The following is a 13384-nucleotide window of genomic DNA, read 5'->3' as shown; positions in this document are numbered from 1 at the left end:
GGGTACGTGTCAGAAAGCCCATAAGTGCATTAAGTACAAATGGATCTCTTTCCAGAAATGGTTGTCACCCCTTTCCCCTCTCTACATCCCCCCCTCTCTCTTTACCAAAGTATACACTCATTTACACATAAACTGTTACAGTATATACTGTTTACATTCACAATAACAGTTTAATGTGTGATATACAGAAAACAGCAATATTTTACCTAGACCATCGCTAAGCTACTCTATCTACAGTACACAGTACACAAATACACGGTTGGAAAGAATGCTGAGTTTACCCTAAGGGTTACATAAACAGTAAATACCATCTACAATGGACATAAACCCTATCGTGGTGTTCCTGCTGTATCAGTGTTTGTAGTGAAGATGGAGAGTCTGTGTTGTTGCTCTGTCCCCCAGTCCTACTGCTGTATCAGTGTTTGTAGTGAAGATGGAGAGTCTGTGTTGTTGCTCTGTCCCCAGCCCTACTGCTGTATCAGTGTTTGTAGTGAAGATGGAGAGTCTGTGTTGTTGCTCTGTCCCCAGCCCTACTGCTGTATCAGTGTTTGTAGTGAAGATGGAGAGTCTGTGTTGTTGCTCTGTCCCCCAGTCCTACTGCTGTATCAGTGTTTGTAGTGAAGATGGAGAGTCTGCGTTGTTGCTCTGTCCCCAGCCCTACTGCTGTATCAGTGTTTGTAGTGAAGATGGAGAGTCTGTGTTGTTGCTCTGTCCCCAGTCCTACTGCTGTATCAGTGTTTGTAGTGAAGATGGAGAGTCTGTGTTGTTGCTCTGTCCCCAGTCCTACTGCTGTATCAGTGTTTGTAGTGAAGATGGAGAGTCTGTGTTGTTGCTCTGTCCCCAGCCCTACTGCTGTATCAGTGTTTGTAGTGAAGATGGAGAGTCTGTGTTGTTGCTCTGTCCCCAGTCCTACTGCTGTATCAGTGTTTGTAGTGAAGATGGAGAGTCTGTGTTGTTGCTCTGTCCCCAGCCCTACTGCTGTATCAGTGTTTGTAGTGAAGATGGAGAGTCTGTGTTGTTGCTTTGCCCCCAGCCCTACTGCTGTTATATTCTGCCACGCTCTGACATTTACAAACCCACCGTAGCTAGCTTAGCCAAGGAAAGGAGAGGGAAAGGAGAGGCCAAATCACAGTGGGATCAGCGGAAGGTTGCTGCTTGAAGGAAACATACCCTGAAAGTACATAGAATTATCATGATAATCTTGTAAACAACATCCAATCACATAGTTGACCTCCACAGGCTGCAAATGTTGCCATTTCATGTATTTTAAGAGCTATGTCTGTCCAAAAGGGACACTTAAATACTGTACTACTAGACTCCTAAACCATCTCATTGGTGTACTAACAGTAGCCCCTGCTGGTAAGAGGGAGAACTTTTTACATACGAGGAGGTTACAGAACAGAAAATCATACATAGCATACGTTAGTCCAGTGAGCTGATTAATATTACACACCGTACTATTCATATGCGATTAATTATTAAATGATAAATGGGGAATTAATTCATATTGACAGCAAGACAGAATAGGGAAAGGGACATGTGAAATACACAGGAGGCTGGTGGGAGGAGCTATAGGAGGATGGGCTCATTGTAATGGCTGAAATGTAATAAATGGAACAGAGTCAAACATGTGGTTTCCATTTGTTTGATGTATTTGATACTGTATAATTTATTCTATTTCGTTGCCATTACAATGAGCACATCCTCTTATAGCTCCTCCCACCAGCCTATTCTGGTGGAATCCTGTTCGTTGAGGATTAATCATACTTCTACTCTCCACTAGATATCTTCATCACACTGACTTCCTGCTGAAAGCTGACATCGAACTGATGAGGCAAAATTACCAATCTGCCTCACTTCCACTCTAATACACAGCCTAAAATTCACAATGCAGAGTTACAGTGCAAATGCAATATAAGTTATCATTCGACATGTATTTCCCCAGTAATACTCTCATTACTTTACCTGCATTTTCTTCTTGACACTTAAACAGGTTTAATCAGAGAGGAGATGGGGGCTGAAAGATGACCCACTGATCGTAAAAGGCATAATACATCCCTGTACACCTGAGAATCTCAGAACCTCCCTGATATCACACTGATTTGGCAAAAATTATTCTATATCTATGGTACCCGCATACGTCAATGTCCCCAAAATAGTGTTTTTGACCAGCTCCCTGTCTGACACAACATAGAAAAACCATTTATTTGGCAGTGAGTGGCACAATATGTCGTATATTCCCCTCATATTCCCCTTACATTTCTCTTGACAATATTATTGACTATGTTGCCCCTGTCCAGAGGGTTCCTCCTCTATATTGGTTACCAAGCAGACTACTTTCAAGTCACCCTAGAGTAAACACAATGGTTGCTATGCCAACTCGGAGCAGGATCCACAGGGCAAACACTCGAGACGCCAGGAGAAAAGTAGTTAACAATGGAGCCTGAACTGGAGTTGGTTGGGTTGGTGTGGAGGGGGGTTTTGACTAGATGGGATACAGCTTTTGGCAGATTTGACTTTTCGTAGCAGGTTAGCAGAACTTACGCAGCAGGTTAGGAGAATTAGGTTAAGGTTAGGAAAAGGGTTAAGGTTGGAGAAATGCAAAAAATTTGATTTTTTTTATGTTTATTTGACAAAAGCTGTATCCATTTATAGCCATGACCATGGAGGGGTACACTTCGAAAGAAAAGTGCTATCTAGAACCTAAAAGTGTTCTTTGGCTGTCCCCATAGGAAAACCCTTTGAAAAACCCTTTTTGGTTCCAGGCAGAACCCTTTTGGTTCCGGGTGGAACCCTTTCCCCAGAGGGTTCTACATTGAAGCCAAAATAGTTCTACCTGGAACTGAAAATGGTTCTACCTGGAACCAAAAAGGGGACAGCCAAAGAACACTTTTGGAGCCCTTTTTTCTACGAGTGTAGACTGGGAACATTTCTAGACGGAGAAATTAAGGTCCTTATAATTATAGCTAAATAAACGGGCTTAAAAAATAGTAAGTTATTTTATTTTACCTTTATTTAACTAGGCAAGTCAGTTAAGAACAAATTCTTATTTTCAATGATGGCCTACCCAGGCCAAACACAGACGACACTGGGTCAATTTTGCGCCACGCTATGGGACTCCCAATCACGGCCGGATGTGATTCAGCCTGGATTCGAACCAGGGACTATCTGGGTACACATGCAGATCTGTCTTTCTTTCAATCATTCTTTCTCTCTCTCTATCACACACACACAGAAAGATACAGCGAGAGAGAGAGATAGACAGACAGAGAGAGATGCCACTTGTCTTTTTCATAAAACATATTCATCTGACCTGTGAATGAACTCCCAAGAATATGAAATGTAGGCTAGGCCACATCAATCAATCATATGATGTAGCCTATTATTCACCAAATTGTCCACAATGTCAATAATTTGCCCAGTTGTAAAATACTACCAACGGCTTTTGGATTTGCATATAGCAGAGTTACAGAACGTCCTCTTGAATATGGAATCATATCTCTCACACACAAGGGCAAAACGGTAACCGATACACGTCCCTGCTGGAGATGATGACTAAAACGAATATCCTACGTAGACTACAAACAAGAGGAGAGCGCGTGCCACTAACTTCCTCACAATTTCTCAAACTCTCAGAGAACATAGAGGGGTATAATATATCTAAACAACAGTGTGGTGATATTGAGAAATTATTGTATAACCTAGATACATTATTTTATCGAAGTCATCGTCACCTTGCCGTTTCCAGTTTTCATCTTGTCAATCTACTGCGCGCGAATTCACAGACGATAGTTTAAGTGAATACTTTTCAGGTGAGTAAAAATGTCAGTGGCTGTATTGCCTATTCAATTGTTTCGCATTGTCATTTATACTTTAGTTGACTTTACTGTAAACGTTAAATCTGCGTAAGGTATTAATACTACAAACGTATAAAATAATTTTTCTTAGAAATGACTCTGCTAATAAATGCTAATCTACCAAATTACACACTTTGCAAATTACACATCTTCTGTAACGAAGTAACGTTAGCCAACAGTAATTTGAAACTGCAATTGGTTTTGTATAAAGTTGTTTTTAATTAAATAACATGTACGATTTTATTGACCATAGCCTATCATGTGTGTTGGACAGAAAGTGCATTAGTGAATTCATTAGGCCTATATCACCTCTTGAATACACTTATCTTGCAACATCCTGTGTTATTATCCTTGTTCATAAACAGTTTGGTACTAATCACCATATGTGAACTTAGAATTTATATAATTGTATTACATTGTGGACATGCTTGAAAATGGATGCAATATTTTGATTTTGTAGGTGAGAGAATAGAGTAGACTATATGTGACAGACTAGACTGGCTTGATTCAGTCTTATGTAGCAACATTTGAAATGGTGTTTTTTACATGAGATAAAAGTAGAGACTGAGAGTTAGAAAATGGTATATCAAACACTACAGTTAAGGAACAATGGGGAAAGTAATTCTGCTTTGAAAGTTGATAAACTTGTAACCTCACTTTTGAGAAAATGGACCTGGATTGTTTTGGTAAACCTACTGGAGAGCTCTTTCTTGTCTACACCCATTCAGCATTATTCACACCCTCTTAAGCCTTAGCCCCACCCATCTATTTAAGGATTCACATGAGGCCATGTACTAAACAACCAAAGATTTAAAGACTAAAGGCTGGTTAATACTACGTCTATCGACAGTTGATGCAGTGTCATCATGAACATTCCATTGTCGTCCGACATCAAACGTGTTGTTATCGTTATGAAAAAGTATAAACACAAAAACTACAGACTGGTGGTCCAAAATAGCATAGCTAGTGTATTTCAGCACCAATTAGCACCACTAATTTAAAAATATATTTAGTATATGTTAAACTAGCAAACCAGGCAACTAAAAGCAACTTTCTAAACAATGTTTTGGTTCATTTCTAGCTTGTTAGCTAGCTAGCATGTTCAAATAATGGCCATATCATATAGCTGACAACGTCTTCACTTTAGCTCATTTGTCTTCATTATTACAGGAAAATAAACTCACAACAAGATCATTATTTACAAGTTAATAGCGAGCCAATTACAGAAAATAGCTTACCATTGTGAGTGTGACGAAATAAAAGCAGAGCATTCTACCAGAGAATTTTGAACTTGGACACTGCCTCGTTGACGTTATATCCTAATTTGATTTTGGTGAAGGTCATATTCTTCACATTACCGTCTCTGGTAAACACATACTATATCAAATAAAATCAAAGTTATTTGTCACATGCACAGGATACAAAAGGTGTAATGAAATGGTTACTTGCATAGTGGAGTCTTTTGTTTAGACATGTAGCTAGCTAGCTAAACAATTAACCATAATCCCAACTCATAGCATTACTACCCTGCATGAATCTGCGGGTAGCTAACCAAACAGTTTCAATGTTAGCTAGCTAGTTAACATTAGGCAATAATTAGCAATGCAAATGGCTCTGAGATGTGAATAATATTACTATACAGATCATACATGTAAGATTAGCTAGCGAGCCAGCCAGCTAACGTTAGCTAGCTAGCTAACAGTACGTTTTAACTTGAACTGAAGATGACTTTCTGACTAAATCAGAAACGTATAATATCTGAAAATGTAGCTAGCTAGACTATCTTACCCGTATACATGGATGGACACTTCTCCCTTAGTCACGGATGCCATGGTTGCCCTTAGTTTTAAGATGTAATCTGGAGACACAACAGCCTTCTGTTTGTTCTCTTTTCAACTCCCTGCACATATTTGCAATCAAACGCCAGAATTTTCTCCATCTCCTTACGTATCATCCTCTGCTTCCACCAGGCATTCCACTGATTTCAAAACTCAGTCCTCCAGAAAGTGGAGAGCAACACGTTCGCAGTTATTACCTACACATACTGAGCAGCCCTTTGTTATAGACAGAAGCGTGCTACATGGCAGAACAATCCAAACTCATCTCTCGGCAAATCCAGCCCATTCGATTGTCTCAGCCGATCATGGCTAGCGGGAAGGTTCCTCTCTTTTTTCATGGCTAAACAAACTAGGCTCGTAATTTAACAATGTTATTCGTATTTACAGATGGCATACAAGTTTGTTATTAAGGCACATGAAAGTTCACATGTTCCAGAAAGCATTTCTGACAAAAAACACACTTAGATTTTTTTTTTAAGTTTACGTTCAAATGCCTCTCCTGTGAAGTAGTGATGCGCGATATATGCCTATTTTCCTGAAACGAGTCACATATGGCAACACTAGGCTACCTGGGGCGGCAGGTAGCCTAGTGGTTAGAGTGTTGGACTAGTGACTGAAAGGTTGCAAGATCAAATCCCCAAGCTGACAAGGTAAAAATATGCCATTCTGCCACTGTCCAGTACCCCTCAGCTCCAGGACAAACTTTGGGAGTTCTGTCCTGCTTCCTGCCCTGAGCCTCCGGTGTTGACCAATGGGAAACAGCCAAATATTTTAGGTGTCTTACATATGTCGGGGCAAAAAGTTCCCACCCTTCAACTCCCACCAGCCTTGCAGCCACCAATGTCTTACATATGTCGGGGCGCTTGGCGTCTGACTGCTCTGACAGTGGTGGCAAAGGTAATTTCTTGCAAGCCTTGTAATAAACAACGTTAAATACACAGTAATACATTGACACATGGGTAAACAGCCAATGATGATGTCCTGATCTTCTATGTAAGATAACTGTTATGGACTTGAGCAGCCTCAGATTTTGTCCCATCAGTAGGATATAGTGTGACCTTAATGACCTTAGAGCAGTGGTCATCACTCAGCATGTTAAATGCTGATACACTTGTAAATGAGGATGTCACTCCAAATAAGTTTGAAGTGTCCTATTGAAGTAACCACTTGTGGTTTCCTACCATAAACTATTATTTAAAACGTAGATATTTTGGATATGCTCTGACAGGACCTGTGTTGAGGAACTCTTCTTCCTCTCAACTGAAAGATCGCAGTGTGCACATGTCCTAGAACAGAAGACAGGCTCACAGTGATATGTTGTAAGCAGAGTTGTTCAATCAGCCCCTGTCTTCTCGCCTCTCTTCAAAGTAGCACTGATTTACTGTACATTGACTTCTTCATACTTCACTTTACCTCAATATCGTCCGCCCACCCTAACCTCCACTCCACCCCAGACCTCCTTTTCCCCTGGCCTGTTTATTGATAATTAACTAAGCAGAAAGCTTGTCCCCAAATGACCCAAGGAGGAAAAAGAGGAAGAAAATAAATCTCATCTGTAATGAACAGAGCAGAAAGTGTTTCTGTTCAGGTTTGTTAGGGGGAATTTCAGGATTCATAAGCTTCCCCTTACAGAAAAACCACATGATTAAACATGTGTTTTTGGAATAATTCACGTGTGTTCACATTTTATTGTGTAGTTTCATGTTATCACGTTGCATTACATGTTCAAATCTTGATCACATTAACTTCACATAAGAGCACATGTGATCACAGGAAAACATGTTTCTGGAACAATTTCCATGTGATCACGTGAAATTCATATGGTTTTTCCGTAAGGGTCTACTGAACACGACAAAAACCATTAGGTTTGTGTTTGATTTCTGTTGAAGATGTCTGTCTCACGGGTCCCTGGTGTGCAAACACAGGTTGCTGTGTTAATATGGTGAAGTGAACTCTGATGGAGATGAACAGACCCTGAACCATGGATTCATTGCATCTCAATCAAAGTCAGATACTGCCAGTAAAAAATAGAAATGTATGTCAGATACATTTTATCTATTTTATTGAACCTTTATTTAACTAGGCAAGTCAGTTAACCTTTCACGAGCCTCTACCCCGGGTCCGGGAGCCCCCCCCCCCCCCCCCCCACACACTGCTTAGCATCGCTCACAATTAAAAAGTAGCATCTAAATATCATTAAATCACAAGTCCAAGACACCTAATGAAAGATGCAGATCCTGTGAATAAAGCCACCATTTCAGATTTTTAAAATGTTTTACAGGGAAGATACAATATGTAAATCTATTAGCTAAACACGTTAGCAAAAATCACCATTTTTCTTTGTCCACCATTTTCTCTCAACACCAGTAGCTATCACCAATTATGCTAAACTAAGATATTGATAGCCACTAACCAAGAAAAAACCTCATCAGATGACAGTCTGATAACATATTTATGGTATAGGATAGGTTTTGTTAGAAAAATGTGCATATTTCAGGTAGAAATCATAGTTTACAATTGCACCCACCGTCACAGATAGACTAGAATAAATACATAGAGCAACGTGTATTACCTAATTACTAATCATCAAACATTTCGTAAAAATACACAGCATACACTAATCGAAAGACACAGATCCTGTGAATACAGACAATATTTCAGATTTTCTAAGTGTCTTACAGCGATAACACAATAAATCGTTATATTAGCATACCACATGTGCAAACATTACCAGAGCATTGATTCTAGCCAAAGAGAGCGATAACGTAATCATCGCCAAAATATATACATTTTTTCACTAACCTTCTCAGAATTCTTCAGATGACACTCCTGTAACATCATATTACAACATACATAGAGAGTTTGTTCGAAAATGTGCATATTTAGCCACCAAAATCATGGTTAGACAATGACAAAAGTAGCTCAGCTGGTCAGAAAATGTCCTGCACCATATTAGACAGTGATCTAGTCTTATACATAAATACTCATAAACTTTACTAAAAAATACAGGGTGGACAGCGATTGATAGACAATTTAATTCTTAATACAATCGCGGAATTACATTTTTTAAATTATCCTTACTTTTCAATACAGGTTGCGCCAAGTGAAGCTATAGCAAACAAGATGGCGGCATAAACGTTTAACATTTATCGACAGAAACACGATTTATCATCATAAATTGTTCTTACTATGAGCTGTTCTCCCATCAGAATCTTGGACAATGAATCTTCTTTTGGTCGAAAGATGTCCACTTGTCCGTCGAAATGCCCACTAACGTACGACCGGGACCCCGAAACGTGCCCGGAGCTTCAAAGTCTATTAGAAAGCAATGCCTCAAAATCGCACTAAACGGATATAAATTGCTATAAAACGGTTTAAATTAACTACATTATGATATTTCTAACACCTATAACAAGTAAAAAGATGACCGACGCTATATTACTGGCTAAACCAATGCTTGGAAAAAGGCCAGTCAGATATCCTTCTTGCGTTGAGCGCAGTGTTCAAAGGAAGGCTACTTCCGGTATTTTGTCATTTATAGAGCCAATGATTGCGCAATCGACTCCATTCAAATTGTCACCACTTACTGACATCTAGAGGAAGGCGTGGGCAGTGTTTGTATCTCATAGGATTAACAGAGACTTTTAAAACTGATCTGGAACCAGAGGCCAAGATGTCTAAATCTCACACACTGGGAGGAAAAGTGCTGTAGAATGAGTTCTGTTTCACGCAGAGACATAATTCAAACGGCTATAGAAACTAGAGAGTGTTTTCTATCCAATAATAACAATAATATGCATATTGTACGAGCAAGAATTGAGTACTAGGCAGTTTAATCTGTAGAGACAATTATGCTAATTTGAAACAGCACCCCCTATAGTTGCAAGAAGTTAAGAACAAATTCTTATTTACAATGACGACCTACGAAAAGGCAAAAGGCCTCCTGTGGGGACAGGGTGTCACGCCCTGGCCATAGTTTGCGTTGTATGTTTCTATGTTTTGTTTGGTCAGGGTGTGATAGGAGTGGGCATTCTATGTTGTATGTCTAGTTTGTCTGTTTCTATGTGTTTGGCCTGATATGGTTCTCAATCAGAGGCAGGTGTTTTTCATTGTCTCTGATTGGGAGCCATATTTAGGTAGCCTGTTTTGTATTGTGGGTTGTGGGGGATTGTTCCTGTTCCTGTGTTTTTGTATTTTTCACCGTTCAGGACTGTTTCGTTTCATTCTCGTGTTTTGTTGTTTTTGTTAGATTATTCGTGTTCATTAAAATGGATAATCATCACGCTGCATTATGGTCCTCCTCTCTTTCTCCTAACGACGAACGTTACACAGGGGCTGGAATTAAAAATATATTTTTTAATTATAAATATAGGACAAAACACACATCATGACAAGAGAGACAACATAACACCACATAAAGAGAGACCTAAGATACAGTATGATGACAATGGTTGGATGCAAATGACAATGCCACAACCACATTGTAGAAGACTGCAGTAGTTGAAGCGCTCACTACAAATACACACAGTGAGAGTTCTCCACAACCTTCTTTCTATTATATAGACAATATATTATATTGTCTTGTCTATAATTTACTTAGAAAAGCTTCATTCTATCATTAATTAACTTACAAAAGTGGTTATTTTTAATCTTGTTTCAAGCTGTGTTAAACAATGTTGATTGAAAGACTTTAGCACAAGCAACAACACTGCAATGTTGAGGCTGGAGTGCTCAGATATAGGCTTCTGATTCAATATGATTTTTGTAATACAGAGTTTTTTCTGGATTAAAAGGGGGCTTAGGTGGTGAGCGTTGTAGGAGGCGTGTTTCATGACTTCCGGATCCTCTCCTTGTTCGGGCGGCGTTCGCCGGTCGACGTCGCCGGTCTTCTAGCCATCGCCGATCCACCTTTCATTTTCCATTTGTTTTGTCTTGTCTTCCTGCACACCTTGTTTACATCTCCTACTAATTACATCTGTATTTAACCCTCTGTTCCCTCCTGTCTGTGTGGGGTATTGTTTATTGTCAAGGTTGGCACGCTTCCGGCTGGTTTGCGCCAGGTTTTGTTTTATTACCCGTGCTTTGTGGCAGCCGGTACTTTGTACTTGGGTTTTGTACTTTTGCTGCCTCATCTTGTTTCCTTGGGCATTTTGTGTTGTGACGCGTTGCGTTCTGTATTATGATTGCCTAAGTAAAGTGCTTTGTCCATTCATCTCTGCTCTCCTGCGTCTGACTTCCATGCACCAGCTACACCCACCATTGACAGCGTGGCAATGGGCGTGGCAGGCACGGCTGAATTTTAGAGGAAACTTCCTGCAATTCTATACATTTCAACATATAGCTGAGATAAATAAAAAAATAAAAAGTTTTGAAGCTAATTTCCTGCAATTCTACAAATTTTGCCATGGAGCTTCGAGAAAATTTTGCAATTCTATGCATTTTGCCGTGGATAATAATTCTGTGTTCGTTTCCTCAAACATAATAACAAAATCAATACTGCTAAATTCATTGTTTTTTAAAATTTCAATTCCCGCTGACTGTCTAGCGTTTATTTTGGTGATTGTTAATTCTCAAAGATTATAAAAAATACTTTACATCTGGTTTTAGTCGTTAAAGTTTACACTGAAAGCGTTTTTCCGACCAATAAAATGTCATCTTTTTTTTCACTGTTATGATTTGTAAAGTATATGGTCTAATTTCCTATGTCCCTGTATAATATGACCTTGGTGGTGAACCCTCAACCCTCTAATGGTGAACTTGTCTCTACCAGGTTACTTTGTCTCAGGACCAAGTATGCAAGTGTTGGGCCAGCAGGCTGGTGCTAACCTCTGGGTCACCTGTAGTCCCATGGTGGTCCAGAGCCTGTGTTCAGTGTCTCCTGTCACGAGTCAGGCCTACACCTCTGGGCCTCTGGTACCACACCACCAACCCCCACAAGGCCTGGTGGTACCTTACACAGATGCCAGGTGAGTCAACCTCTGCACCACTCTAGGTGAGGGAGTATACCGCCAAACTCTTGTCATTACACTGATTTCTGTACTCTAAACAAAGTCAACATACAGTACTATATTAAACAGTTGTGTTACTCATTTGTGAGATTTCCCTTGTACTTCTATCCTTTCTTCAGGTCCTTGCTCTCCAGAGAGTCCCTGGCATCCACCACCCTGAGCCTAGCAGAGACCCAGTCAGTTCTGAGTGGCAGACAGGAGTGGCCCTATGGCTACCCGGTCCTTCCTCCACTCTGCCCACAACAGGGTTCCACCCAGGCCAGCAAGGGGGGTGAGCTGCTCAGCCTGCCCCCTGGCACTGCCATGTCTGGGGGCACCAGCATCTCCAACTCTGCCTCCCTGCCCTCCTACCTGTTTGGGGGAGATGCCAACAGCCCCCGGCAGTACTCAGCCCACTCCAAAAAGAAGGCCCTCTCCATCTCACCTCTGTCAGACAGCCATGGCCTTGACTTCAACTCCATCATCCGTACCTCGCCCACCTCGCTGGTGGCTTACATCAATGGCTCCCGGAGCTCTCCGACCTCCCACCACACCCTTTCACCCCTCCAGCCTGAGGTCTATGGCCACTTCCTGGGGGTGAGAGGGAGCTGTATCCCCTATCCTCAGACTTCAGGCCTCCTCAGCCTACCAGGCTCCACGCTCGCTCTGACCCCACTGAGTGACCCCAAACCTGGATTGGAGTGTGGCCGCATGCAGAGGCTGGAGCAGGGCGGGGCGCTGGAGAGCCAGATGGCTAATATGGTGGTGGAGCAGCAGTGTCTCCCAGAGGAGGGAGGGACACCACAGAGGGCTGCCAGTAACACTAATGACCTGGTGCCATCTCTACACTTTCAGCTAGAGTTGGCCACCATCATCAGATCAGATAGTCCACCGCAGGGCCCCCCACCTCCTTACCACTCTCACTACCAGCACCGCCAACTCCAAAGACCCCCTAGCCACATCCAGGGTCAGGCCCAGTCCCAGGGCCCTGTCTCTCAGCCCCCCCCAGCTCCCCCTGGGCATGGGACCAGCCTCGTGCCCCATCCCCTGTCCCTCTTCCCCATGCAGGAGGAAGAGGAGGGGGAGCTGGAGGACTACAGTGGGGGGCACTGCTGCCGCTGGGTGGACTGCAGTGCTGTGTATGACCAAAAGAAGGAGCTGGTTAGGCACATAGAGAAGCGCCATGTGGACCAGCGGAAGGGCGAAGACTTCACCTGCTTCTGGGCGGTGTGTCCACGCAGGTTCAAGCCGTTCAATGCCCGCTACAAACTCCTCATCCACATGAGAGTCCACTCTGGAGAGAAACCCAACAAGTGCACGGTACATAGCAAATCAATCTCTGGTGAAGACCTCAAAACTGTCTTTAACATGCAAGTGTGTATCTGTTTAGTCATCCACTTCAGAATCCATTGGCTTTACCTGAACCCAATTTTACCTCAGCTTTACATACCATCCCCCTTATGCACAATGGTTAACATCCTTTTTTCCATAAGTGTGTTACAGGAGGTTAGTGAGTGCAGCAGTTCCCTTCCCGACTGTCTCTCCTGTCTACTGTGAGTCAACCAGCCAGGGAAATAGACATCTTGAAGTACGCATGTTGTACCTCTTTAATGCCTTTGTGTGCTCTGATGTATGTTTGAAGGCTAAAGGTTGGGGTCAGAAATATGGTCTTTCTCCTTTTATCTGTTGCCATGGGCTAATT

General features: G+C 41.7%; 1 protein-coding gene across 1 annotated transcript in view; it reads left to right on the top strand.

Moving 5' to 3' along the window:
• Window positions 1–3528: 3528 nt before the first annotated feature.
• LOC129814214 (zinc finger protein GLIS3-like) overlaps window positions 3529–13384 on the top strand; it is a 31622-nt gene continuing 21766 nt past the window's right edge. The window contains exons 1-3 of the mRNA XM_055867184.1: window positions 3529–3812; window positions 11466–11661; window positions 11823–13002. Coding sequence (XP_055723159.1) covers window positions 11489–11661; window positions 11823–13002 — 1353 coding nt within the window. The 5' untranslated portion in view covers window positions 3529–3812; window positions 11466–11488. The remainder of the gene's footprint in view (window positions 3813–11465; window positions 11662–11822; window positions 13003–13384) is intronic.

Source organism: Salvelinus fontinalis, chromosome 2 (genome assembly GCF_029448725.1).
Source record: "Salvelinus fontinalis isolate EN_2023a chromosome 2, ASM2944872v1, whole genome shotgun sequence".
Classification (NCBI taxonomy): domain Eukaryota; kingdom Metazoa; phylum Chordata; class Actinopteri; order Salmoniformes; family Salmonidae; genus Salvelinus; species Salvelinus fontinalis.
This window is presented reverse-complemented; position numbering and strand designations above follow the sequence as displayed.